The 13,860-nt window shown below is 31.9% G+C and overlaps 1 protein-coding gene across 1 annotated transcript; it reads left to right on the plus strand.

The window, feature by feature from the left end:
• Positions 1 to 7,159: 7,159 nt before the first annotated feature.
• On the plus strand, positions 7,160 to 12,318 carry LOC133804084 (probable glucan 1,3-beta-glucosidase A). Its single transcript, XM_062242237.1, has 8 exons — positions 7,160 to 7,446; positions 7,548 to 7,667; positions 7,772 to 7,969; positions 8,096 to 8,257; positions 8,705 to 8,874; positions 11,164 to 11,319; positions 11,440 to 11,792; positions 11,944 to 12,318. Exons 1-8 carry the CDS (start codon positions 7,267 to 7,269, stop codon positions 12,123 to 12,125), a joined length of 1,521 nt encoding a protein of 506 aa, XP_062098221.1. The 5' UTR covers positions 7,160 to 7,266; the 3' UTR covers positions 12,126 to 12,318.
• The last annotated feature ends 1,542 nt before the right edge of the window (positions 12,319 to 13,860 follow it).

The raw sequence follows: 13,860 nt of genomic DNA on the forward strand, positions 1-13,860 counted from the left end.
ACAATTATAGAAAGATTTCCAAAAGATTATTGGAAAATTGTCAAAATCAAGTATGAAGTTTCAGACTTGTAATGCCAAACTTAACCATTGTTTATAAAATATCTCAAATTAATTATTTTTCAACCAACTATCTTGCAAATCCTAAAAACACAAAATAAACTAGTTAAAAATATATAAATAAATAATCAAGTGCATAATTATAGAAGAATACTAAATTAAAAATAGACAAATTTGATACTTATCAGTGTTGATTTATAATTTTAATTAATATAATTTATTTGATATGAAACGATAAATACCCAATATTTAACTGTATGTATTCTAGTTGTATTGTGAAACGTAAGAGATAAGACAAATGTTTTTTTTTTCACCATAAATATGTATTTTTTAATATTTTTTTTAATCTATTATACGTTTTCTTTTTAAAAATACAACTTTCATAATTTTTTTAAGGATACAGTTTTGGCCGTGAAAAGTTGATGCCTAGGTCAACATTAATATTTTTTGTTTTTAGTTGATGTCGTTGCTGTTCAACTTTTCAAGTAAAGAGTTGATGTTTACTAAAGAAAAATATATTGTTTTGCAAAAAACACTTACTCATCCTAAATTAGTAATACATCAATATTATGGATTTACTTTACAAAAATATGGAGGTGTATGGACACGAATGGATGGGTATTAAAGCAGTGTATTTTTTTTTTCCTAACAGTAGATTTTCTTAAAGAACATTTACAAAAATAGTTATAGGGTAACATTTTCGTAAATAACATTTGAAGAGCAAACTAATGTTTAAAAAATGCTAAATTACATAAAACAACTAGATTTGTAACTGATGGTTATATAAAATACACATATTTCAAACAAATGTCATTTTCTTACAGATTCAACGATGTGGAATGGCAGAGAGTTAAAGCACTTGATTGGTTGAGTTTTGTTCTCTCCGATGATCTAAATTAATTGTGCAAAGAATTTATTGTTTCGATTTTGGAGTTGGTCAAAAATGGAGGTTGAAGGTGGCAATGCCATGAGTTTTAACGGGCCAAACATTGTGGTCGGCAGAGAGTGAGATGAAAGGACTTGGGGGCTAGGGTTTTGTTGACTGATGATATTTTCTGGACAGTGCATGTCGAAGGGCAATAGTGGTTCAAAGGAGGTCAACAATGGAAATGGTTGAAAAAGAAGTAGATGCATTTTTGTAAATATTTAGGAGAGGTATATGTATATATATATTTTTGGACAATTTAGTTGTATTATATAATTTTTCCAAAAAAATTATAACAAGAACTCTAGCTTAATTTAAAACACATGTTATAGGAATTAAGTTAATTATTTTTTAGACTGTTAGGAATTAAGTTATTTGAAAACAAATGATGGGTATATCACATAAATCACGCTTATTTTTATTAAGAAAACAAATGTGTCATGAAAATGAAAATTATAAGAGAGAAAATTGTGTTGTAATGTGTGATTTTTTTTTTTAAAAAAAAAAGGAAGGTGTTAAAAAAATATATATGAGAGAGAGGGGGGAAGGACGTAAGATGTAACGTTTTATTTTATTTAACCCGTGTGTATGGGAATTGATTTGAATTAATAAATTTGATAGTTTTATTATGTAATTTAATTTAAAAAAATCTCTCATAAAGTATTACTCATTTATTTTTCTTAATCAGATTTATTTCTTGTAAGAAAAAAATAATTTATATAATACTTGAATAAACGCAATATGATAAATACAATATTTATATTTACTAAATTAAAGATACATAAATATTATAATTATAAATAATACAATATAAATAACTTATAATATATATAACAATATTATAATTATAAATAACTTATAATATATATATAACAATATAATATTATAATTATAAATAACTTATAATATATATAACAATATAATATTATAATTATAAATAACAATATATAAATAACTATAATATAAATAACAATATTATAATTATAAATAACTTATAATATATATATAACAATATAATATTATAATTATAAATAACTTATAATATATATAACAATATAATATTATAATTATAAATAACAATATATAAATAACTATAATATAAATAGCAATTATAATTAATTTACACAATAATTATAAAGAACAAAATTAAAAGCCGAGGCATGTGTAACACACAGTTTCCTTAAAACAGATTCGCCGCCTCTACGAGGTTTCGACGTCTATCTCCCAGGATACAACGGTTAACGACAAGTAACTCAATTACTTCGCCGAACCAAATATGCCCGAACTCTATCACACTAGAACAAATCTAAGAACTCTAAAGAGTAGAAAAGAAAAAACAATACTGAAAATATATATATCTTAATCTCTAATGGAAGACAAATATATATAACAACATATGTTTTGGTGTAAATAAAACTAAGAGACCCAAGACTCTATATATAGGCAACAAAGGAGAGGCATAACCTCTTAATACCAATGTGGGACAAAAACCAATTGGTTTTTCCATTCAAATATCCAACATTTCTATCATATCTTACTTGAGCAAACAATTTTGTGTGTTTTAAATAGTATGAAGTGAAAGATACATCATTCATGAGGATATTGGATTTTTGTAGTAGTTTATGATATAATGTTAGATTAAATAATAATGAGATAAGTGTGACAAAATGAGTTAGTTATATTTTGTAACAAATTTTTGGGAGTTACAAATTTTACAAATCGATAACCATTTGTAACCTCCAAAAGATCACATATTGATGTGTAAAAGAAGAATTACACATTTTTAATTAAATTGAATTCAATGAGCTATTATGTTGAATAGCTGTTGAAGAAGTGATTTTGATCGCCATTAGGTGTAAGGAAGTTACAAAATCAAAATGGATTGAGTTGGGACGTTTTTGTGGAAAAATGCAAAATTAGGAGGTTATAAAGCACCACAGGCCGCGACCTAGAGTATCCTAGGTCGCGGCTTGGGAGGCAGATCCTCAAGGCCGCAACCTAAGACGCTGATAGCCAAATCTCATTTTGCATTTTAAATTATTTGAACGTGTGGAACACTTCTAGTAACCCCCAAATCTTCTATTTAATTCCATAAATTAGAATACTTGTGATGACATACTCATCTTTAGAACACTATGATGAACATGAGAGAAAGTTCGTTTCTAGAGAGTATTCCAAAAATGTTCTTATGAAGGATGAAATAACTTATAGGACAAAGATTGTGAACATTGTCAAGCCTTGAAATCATCATCTTCTACCTCCTATTCTTGTGTTGATTTACGTAAAATATGTAATCTCTTCTCATCTTTTTTCTTCATTTGTGCAATATTATTAGTTAATATTATATATATTTTTTTGTTTTAATTTTGATTATAATCATCTCCATTGTTATATATTTCTAACCGTTTAAAAGCCTAAACTTGTCACATTAAAATGGAAAATGTACCATTTTTTTGAACTCTCCATAGCTCACCGCTAAACCACCTATTTTGTTTATTTTAAAACGAGAAAATATTACTTTAGCTCTTGTGTTTTTCTTGAATACGCGACTGGTTTTTGTGTTTTGTTAAATGACAATTCAGATCCAATATTTTACAAAATGGATAAAAAATAGTACCTGTTGATGCTCAAAATCTCATCAAGGGAAAACACGCAGTTTACAAGGTGTGGATGCTAAGATGTCATAGCCTTGCACGGCCCCTCTCAGATGCTTAGGCGCGAGGCGACATGGGCTCGCTTGGCCTCGCAAGTTGCCTAGGCCACACCTCCCAAGTGGCCTCGCGAGAAGGTCTCGGCCACACCACCAAAGTGGCCTCGCGAGATGCCGAGGCCACGCCACCCAAAGGGCCTCGCGAGATGCCTAGGCCACACCTCCCAAGTGGCCTCGCGAGAAGGTCTCGGCCACACCACCAAAGTGGCCTCGCGAGATGCCTAGGCCACGCCACCCAAAGGGCCTCGCGAGATGCCTAGGCCACACCTCCCAAGTGGCCTCGCGAGATGCCTAGGCCACACCTCCCAAGTGGCCTCGCGAGATGCCTAGGCCACGCCACCCAAAGGGCCTCGCGAGTTGCCTAGGCCACACCTCCCAAGTGGCCTCGCGAGAAGGTCTCGACCACACCACCAAAGTGGCCTCGCGAGATGCCGAGGCCACGCCACCCAAAGGGCCTCGCGAGATGCCTAGGCCACACCTCCCAAGTGGCCTCGCGAGAAGGTCTCGGCCACACCACCAAAGTGGCCTCGCGAGATGCCTAGGCCACGCCACCCAAAGGGCCTCGCGAGATGCCTAGGCCACACCTCCCAAGTGGCCTCGCGAGATGCCTAGGCCACGCCACCCAAAGGGCCTCGCGAGATGCCTAGGCCACACCTCCCAAGTGGCCTCGCGAGATGCGCCCATGGCCTCGCCCCTGGCCTCTCCCATGGCTTCGCCCATGGCCTCGCCCCTGGCCTCTCCCATGGCTTCGCCCATGGCCTCGCCCCAGGCCTCTCCCACGGCTTCGCCCATGGCCTCGCCCACGGCCTCGCCCATGGCCTCGCCCACGGCCTCGCCCATGGCCTCGCCCACGGCCGCGCCCATGGCCTCGCCCACGGCCTCGCCCATGGCCTCGCCCACGGCCTCGCCCATGGCCTCGCCCACGGCCTCGCCCATGGCCTCGCCCATGGTCCCGTGCCCATGGCCTTGGAGGCGAGAATACTCACAAGGGGCACGGTACATGCATGAGTATGGAATGTGCCTACAAACCTAAAGAAGTCAGAGTACGGATATAGTACCCCTACCAGACAAGTAGTGGGAACGCCAGGAGTGGGTATGCAAGGATAGGAGTTATGGTCCGTACGTGTACGGCCATAGGTCAGAGCCGACACCACTACCCCCTGCGCCACTACGCCTGCCACCACGCGTTAGACATGGGTACCGACAAGTAGTGGAGACATCCTCCTGACACCTACTTCTGTACGGGATGTACGACCACAACCTCTGAAGCCACTCCTCTGACACAGTACGTATGTACCACTTGGTCCCCTGGACCAATATGTATCTAAGGCCATTAGAGCCTACTATAAAACGGACCCTAAGACCACCTGAAAGGGGGTTGGAAATTTGACTGTAGCAGAGACATTAGTGTGAATGAGATACTGAATTCTCCATTGTTGTTATTCCATTGTTCTTGAGTTATTGTTCAAGTTTTCATAGCTTTCCAATTAGCGATTTTAATTTGATAATTTTTCCAACTTAACTTCGTTGACGAGTTCTCACCGTCAACAGTACCCTAGACTTGATTTTGATCAAAATATTTTTAAATATAATATTTCATCCTCAGCTCATTGATCACCTTCTCTGAACCCATTGCATCGCAAACGACCAAATAATTAATCTTATAATTGAAAATATGTTTACCAAAATTAGGTCTAAGGTACTATTTTTATCCATTTTGTAAAACAGAGAGTCCGAGTTGTCATTTAACAAAACACAATAGATGATTGCACATTCGAAAAAAAACATAGAGACCAAAATTGTATTTTCTCTTTTAAAACTAACAATTTAATTAGTGATTCTAAGACAATGTTTGATTTATGAAAGGGTAAATAGTGCTTGGGGTCCCCAAGTTTCATCACTTGTATCACTTAGGTCCTCAACTTTTTTTTAAGCAATTAGATCTCCAACTTTTATATTTTGGCTCACATAAGTCCCAATGTTATATTTTATTAAATCAAACCTAATTTATAAAGGTAACATAAGATTTTTAACCAAAAACAAAATATAGCACCCTTTTTTTTCTTTCCTTTTAACACTTTTAATGAATGGATTAATTAATTATTACCAAATATATTATTTTGGTAAATTGACCTAAATATTCTCATCAAATATTAAATATTTATCTTCTATTATACTTCTAAAATATTTAATATTATCTTTAACAATTTATGAAGAATTTAAATAGAGTAGTGAGAAAAAAAATGATGTTATAGATAGAAGCACCCTTAATAAATTTTATGCTTCTCAAATTTAAAGTATGTGAATTTTTTTATTAAAAATGATAAATTAATTAATATACAAGTGAAGTGATAAATTAAATATTTTAGAGGTATAATAAAAAAAATATGTTCTTTTATGATTTCGTAATGTTTCAAGAGAATATTTAGGTAAATTACCAAAATAATATATTTGATAATAATTAATTAATTAAAAAGAGTTTAAAGAGAAAAAATAAATGGGTGCTGTGTTCTTTTTTTTGTTAAAATCCTATTTTACCCTTATAAATTAGGATTTATTTAATAAAATATAATATTAGTGACTTATGTCAGCAAAAAAGTAAATGTTAGGATATAATTGCTACAAAATAAAAATTAAAGACCTAAATGATACAAATGGTAAAGCTTGGAACTCCAAGTGCTATTTACTTATGAAATATAATCTATTATAGGGGTGCTCATCCGATCCGATCTAATATTTTTACCCATAACCAATCCAATCCAGTTAAAAGTTGGATATTGTAATTCATCATCTATTAGAATTCGAATTGGCCTAAAAATCCAATCCAATTGGGTTTGATTGAATTAGATTGGATTAGATCAATTATTTTATATTTAAATCTAAATTTTAATATAAAAGAAATTAACAAGTAATTAAATTGGTTTGAATTCCTTTAGTGTAATTGGATTGGTTGAAATACTCAGCACCCCTAGTCCATGATATCGTCTGATTGACTTCTTTAATTTATTTTCTGCCGAACTTTTTTTAGGCATTTAGCAGTTTTTTTTTAATAAAAAGTACCACTTAATATGGAAGTGCAAATAAATTATTACATATTCAATTCATAAATGGATCTGATAAGAAGAACATCGAACGATTCATAAAAGCTGTGTTCTGCAAATACAATACAGTATATTCTCTCTCTCTCAGATAAAAAACAAGATAAACAACAAAAAAAAATATAAGGCAGAGGAAGGAGACGAAGAGACTCTATGTATACTCTGTTTTTGTATTAATGCTCCCATGAATAAACAATTGTATTACTGTACATATATATAGTACAAAGGAATAAAAAATCTGTAACAAACTATATTCCTTATTGACAATAGAGTGATGCGTGTAATAGGGTTTCCACAATTTGAGAGGCATTCTAGAAAGGCCTAGGACAGCAAGTCATAGAGGGAAATACAATTGCAATATCTTATTTTTTAACACTCTCTCTCTCTCTCTTTATATATATATATATATATATTTATAGAATATGTACAACTAGAAATTAAAAAAGGTGCAATTGAGAAAAGAAGATTAAAAGAAAATGGCGTTAAACTGGCTCATAATAAGCCTTGGTGTCCTGTTTTGCGTGGTGTCTGTTTCACAAGGAAGGCAAACCATTCCCAACCCTCCAATGAGAGCCGTTAATCTTGGAGGTTGGCTTGTTACAGAAGGCTGGATTAAACCTTCTCTCTTTGATGGCATCCCCAACAAGGACTTGTTGGTATATATATATATATATATATAATACTAATAATATAATTATGTATATTTATATATATGATATTTTGTTGTTGTTATACTCATAAAATTGAAAATCAACAGGATGGAAGGGGACTTCAGTTCAAGTCTGTTACAACAAAAAAGTACCTTTGTGCTGAGTTGGGAGGAGGAACTATCATCGTGGCAAATCGAACTTCTGCTTCCAGCTGGGAAACATTTACAGTACTTAGATTTTTTTAATAATGATTTGAATTGAATATGTATAGAGTTACAGGTATTAATTAAATGTGGTTCTTCATTTAATACATATAATTAATTTTGTGTAGTTATGGAGGATCAATGAAAATACATTTAACTTTAGGGTGTTCAACAAACAATTCGTGGGGCTTAACGTGAAGGGAAACGAGATTGAAGTAGTGGCTCAATCCAACACAACAACTGTGTCTGATGTTTTCCACATTGTCAGAAACTCCAATGATTCCAACCGTGTTCGTATTAAAACCTCCAATGGATTCTACTTGCAGGTTTTTCTTCTCTCTTGATTTTTTTGTTGTATACATATATATATATATACATGATTATATAATATCAATAATTTATCCTACTCAACACATAAAGGCATATGTACAAAAAAAAATAAAAAAATGCAGGCAAAAACAGAGGATCTGGTGACAGCTGACCATGAAGAGGAGACTTCTACATGGGGAGACGATGATCCGTCTGTTTTTGTAATGGGATTCTCTGGAAAATTGGAAGGAGAGTTTCAAGTCACAAATGGTTATGGCCCAACAAGAGCCCCACAAGTTATGAGGGTAAGATCTATATTTCTTGAAATTTCATGATATGATATTATAGGCCAAATCAGATGAACACAAGTTACTTTATTAAACCATCTTACTAAAAAAACAGCTTTCTGATATTACATGTAATGATTAGATAAGGTATCTTATGTAATTGACTTGTCTCCAAAAAAAAAAAATAGTAAAAGTTATACCCTTAATTTGTTTGGTGTAATATACCAGGTTATTGGCTTCTTCTGAATTAAGATTGACAACTAGTATTAAGGCTAGTCCAGCCAATTATTTCGCAGGATTCGTCGGTGGTAGACTTTGAGTCAAAGTCTTTGATTAACACATACCTATAGTGTTTTGTTTGCTTTTGTTACGGTAAAAAGATTAGTATATTTAAAGTCACAGATAAAAATATATAAAATTGAAATTAATTAAAAAGAATCTAATAAAAAAGTTTGAATGGATCAGGATCACTGGGAAACATTCATAGTTGAAGAAGACTTCAAGTTCATATCAGAAAACGGATTAAATGCAGTGAGAATACCAGTGGGATGGTGGATAGCGAAAGATCCAAGTCCCCCGAGGCCTTATGTTGGGGGCTCCTTAACAATGCTAGACAAGGCCTTCTTTTGGGCACAGTAAGTATATATATACTCATACATATATGTCTACTTGTGTATTTTTGAGAAATATATTTTGCTCAAATGGAAATGGTAAAAACTCAAAACAATTGACATAGTAATTGATTAAATAAATGTTATAATTCAATTGCAAAATGTATAAATAAATTGAAAGATGTAAAAGAAGAAGGATGGATATAACTCAAAACAAAATATTACAAAGAAAAAGAAATAGATATATAAAAAATACAACTCAAAGCATAAATAATACAAATAAATATATAATCTGAATAGAGAAATAAAAAAAAACAAGAATAAGAACAAACTCTAGAAATGAATTCCTACACTTACATAACCAAAGTGTAGAGTAGTGGGGATCACCCACTTGAACAAGATTCAAGATATTTGTCCAAACACTTATTTCTCCTATTCTCTAACCACTAAGGGATCTTACAAATTGAAATAACTCTATGGAATTATTAAGACTTTGATATATTTTTAGTAAGTGCTCTAGTGGATAGAAATGATGTGTATTACAAGTAAGCATTAAACTCCTATTTTTAGAGTTTTGAGACACCCTTTGAATTTCAAATTCCACCAACTGTTACCAATATTTAATTGGATGTTTATGAAATTAAAACGAAGATTCAGGAGTTACTTTAGGTTGTTGAAAACGTTCAATTTGATAAATAAGCAAAATGAAATTTGCCTAACACCACCCTAACACCACCCCGGGCCTTTTGACTATTATGAATGGTTAAATACAAATGATAATTGTTTTTATACAAGCTACAACACTTAGTGAATTTCACACAGTGAAGATGTAAAATTTGAGTTTCAATTGTAAGCACTTTAAAACTGTGTTTTTGGGTCCAAAAGTGATACATCCCAAAAAATTTTGGTAGCATTTGGAGCAATTTTAGGCTCGTTGGAGGGGTCACAAGTCAGAGGAGGTGGTGATGCGTTGCCTCCTTGGAGCTCCAAGTGACGAGTTCTTTAACTCCAATTTTAGGCTCGTTGGAGGGGTCCAAGTGTTTGACTTTGTGAGTTGAAGGCTTGTTCAATCTCAATTCCCATTTTCTCTTAAAAAAAAGCCTCAAGTATCAATGATGGGCTAGGAAATAGAGAATTATGACAGCGATACAAATTGTGTATAAGCATTTGGTTGTGTATTTACAAGGAAGAAGAAGAATTTCAAAGTAGTGGTTCAAATAGGATTTTGAAGCTCCAAGAAGATTGAAGAACATTGATCATCTACAATGGTTTGCATCATCTAAACTCTAATTTTTTTGGTCTCTAGCAAGCATAATTTTGTGTATATTCTAGATATTGTGGTGGTGTAATCTCACTCTCTCCCAACAATGACTCCCAGGTCGCGACTTGGGATGCTCTTGGCCGTGGCCTAGAGGCTATTGTAACCTCTCAATTTTGCACATTTTCTAAAAACGTCCTAATACATTTCCCACATAATTTTTTAACCTCCATACACCTAATGGAAGTTAAAATCATATGTTCAACAGTCATATCACATTATGACTTGTGAAATTCAACCTCAAATGTGTAACTCTCAATATACACATTATTTGGTGAATTTTGGAAGTTACAAGTTTGTAATTGATTTTGTAACTCAAAAAATGTGTTACAAAATTGGACACAAACATTTGTCCAATTTTATAACTCTCAATATTAAGTTACAAAGTGTAACAAATCATATTTGTCACATTATTTAATCTAATATTATAATATATAAATAATATAACATGGTTCTCATAATCGTATGAGTTGCTATTTGGTACCTTAAGATGCTTAATACCACATGAGTTAGTACTTTATAATTGGTTAGCGATACTTTATTATACTTATTATAATAAAAAATTTGGGACTTAGATGTTGAATTGCACTATGAGCCTTATATCACATTTTTGTGGCGTTAGACACTACCCTTAGCAATCCGATCATATTCCCTCTTTGTATAGCTATGCATCCATCCTTTTCTCATAATATTAGTAATTCATTTTTATTTAGTGATTATAAGATTGATTAGATATTTAAACTAAATGATGTAACACATTATTTAACAATACACAAAAATTATTAATTTTTTTTTCTTTTTTTTCTTAAAAAAAGTGATTTTTATAGTCATCGTGTGACACCCATCCTGCCTCCGTAGGATGAAATGCATTGTCCTATTCTTCCATTCACTTGACTTATCATATATATATATATTGCATTTTAGGAAGACATAATTTCAACCAAACTTGCTCCAATAATTATTTGTTTGTTTTTTATTTTTATAAAATTTGGTAGGAAATATGGATTGAAAGTGATAATAGATCTACACGCTGCGCCTGGTTCTCAAAATGGTTTCGAGCATAGCTCTTCCCGAGACGGCTCAATTGAATGGGGCAAAACTGATGATACTATACACCAAACTGTTGATGTCATAGACTTTCTAACAGCCAGGTCTGTTTAATTTCTTTTCTTCTTTCATACAATGAAGATTTTTTAATCAAATATTAATTAACTAATTGAGCTAATTAACCGTTTTGGTATATAAATAAATAAATAAATACAAATATATAGGTATGCCAAGAGTCCAAGCCTACACGCAGTGGAACTCATAAACGAGCCTCTATCCCCATCAGTGCAACTAGAGACACTGACAAAGTATTACAAGGCAGGATACGACGCCGTTCGCAGGCACTCGTCCACGGCTTATGTCATATTCTCAAACCGACTCGGAAACATTGACGCAAGAGAGCTCTTCACTCTAGCCAGTGGCTTAAGTAGATCGGTCATCGACGTTCATTACTACAACCTCTTCTCGTCTACATTCGAAAACATGACGCCCCAAGAAAACATCGATTTCATCTATACTAACCGAACGGGGGACTTGGGTTATGTTACCACTTCAAATGGCCCTCTCACTTTCGTTGGTACGTCCACAAAACATCTTTAATTTATTACAAGCTTTTATATCTATAATTTGTAAAACACAATAGGACAATATTTACGGGGTGGGGTGGGGTGGGATTGTTTGTTTGGTTAAGTGGGTTTTGATTTGATTTTGTGTGTATGACACCACAGGGGAATGGGTGGCCGAGTGGGGAGTGAAGGAAGCCACCAAAGAAGAGTACCAAAGATATGCAAAGGCTCAGTTGGAGGTTTATAAGAGAGCAAGCTTTGGGTGGGCTTATTGGACTCTCAAAAACGTCAACAATCATTGGAGTTTGGAGTGGATGATTAATAATGGCTATATCAAACTTTAGAATTACAGCATTGCTATAATCCGCACCCTAGTATCCAATACTCTATAACATGGCATTTCCTCGTTACTATAATTTAGTAGCGGTTCCTATTTATTTTAATTTAAATTAAAATATATCAAACTTAATATTTATTTTGTATGAATATTGATATTGTGTATTGGACACCTATGATGCTCTTTAGAATTTATCTTAATATTGTTATGAAAATATATATAATTCTGTTGTAGGGGCTTCAAAAAGAGTTACACTGATGAGACTCTTTTGTGTTCTCGTCTCGTGAATAGTTTTCGGTGCGATTTTTTTTTATGACCGTGTATATTGCAGCTATTTAGAGCATCCTGCAAATTTTTTCAGAAAATTCGGAATAATTTACAGTGCCGAAAGCTAGATTTAAATATGTTGTTTTCCATGCGCATAAAAAATTAGTTGCACATGCAACAACCTGTTTTGAACCTAGTTTTCGACATTGTAAATTATTTGAAATTTTCTGAAAATTTGTAAGATGCTCTAAATAACTACAATATACATGGTTATAAAAAAACAACGCCGAAAATTTTCTGATGGGGCTATTTTTGAAGCCCCTACAAGAAATTTTCCCTATATATATCTTTATATATTAAATAGTTGTTTTTTTGTTAGATTTAACATTCTTTTATTATTTTCTAACAACGCTAGTTTTAAAGTCATCTATATAGGTAAATAAATTGGAAAAAAAATAATAAATAAGCCATAATAATTTCTTATCACATATTTTAAAATTTTATATTTTTGTATTTAAATTACTCTATCAATTATGTTTTCAAAACTATAACTAAAAAATATTTATGTGATTTAATTTATTCATTTCTTTCTTTTATTAATTATCTATTTTTTTCATTTAATGTATTTTGTTTATCCAAACGAATATGTAATCGTGAAATAAGACATAAAAATATATTTTCTTATTTTGCACTTTAGGTTTTTTATTAAAAAAAATTACTTATTTTAATTTCTCTAGCCATTAATTAAATAATATATATTTATATATACAATCTTTTGTTGGCTTTAATTTTTTTTAAATAAAATAATTAAAATTTGATCAAATAAAATTTTTAAATTCATATAGTTTTAATTTATATTTTTTTAATATTTTATATATTGAAATTCATACATATTATTTCTAAAATAAATATATTTAATTTTAAAACTAGAATTAACCATTGTTTTTTATATATCTCTTCTATATAAAAAGTGTGCAGATAACGAAAATTCTTGATTTTAACAGTTTTTTTTTCCATTAACTTTAATAGTATATTCCTATATTTAAAAGAATATTATTATATTTAACAGTAGATAGTAAACACGACTTAAACTTAAATAAAATTAAATAAATAAATAATTAAAAAAATTAAAATAGGATATTTTTGAGATATTTTACAATGATAATTATTTAAAAATAATAAAACCATACATTTTATAACTTAAATAAAATTTAATTAATATTATATTAAATAATCTTTTGTTGTCACTACCAAATTCAAAATCTAGAACAAACATAAACTTAAAAAAAATTAATTAATTAAAATATGATATTTTAAAGATATTTTATCATAATTTAAATAATAAAATCATATTTATTTAAAAATAATAAATGCATACATATCATTTTTTTATCTTATAAATTTGTGTGATAATTTGTTTTTTTTATCAAGTGATTGAAGCTCTTTTTCTTCATCAAATTCACCAAAGAACATTG

The sequence above is a fragment of the Humulus lupulus genome, chromosome X, assembly GCF_963169125.1.
Source record: "Humulus lupulus chromosome X, drHumLupu1.1, whole genome shotgun sequence".
In the NCBI taxonomy this organism is placed as follows: Eukaryota; Viridiplantae; Streptophyta; class Magnoliopsida; order Rosales; family Cannabaceae; genus Humulus; species Humulus lupulus.

Excerpts from the sequence above, each read along its gene's own strand:
- LOC133804084 (XM_062242237.1), top strand. The coding sequence starts at position 7,267 with ATGGCGTTAAACTGGCTCATAATAAGCCTTGGTGTCCTGTTTTGCGTG. Across the intron at positions 8,258-8,704 it reads GAGCCCCACAAGTTATGAGG|GATCACTGGGAAACATTCAT; the intron begins GTAAGATCTATA and ends TGAATGGATCAG. Across the intron at positions 11,320-11,439 it reads ATAGACTTTCTAACAGCCAG|GTATGCCAAGAGTCCAAGCC; the intron begins GTCTGTTTAATT and ends ACAAATATATAG.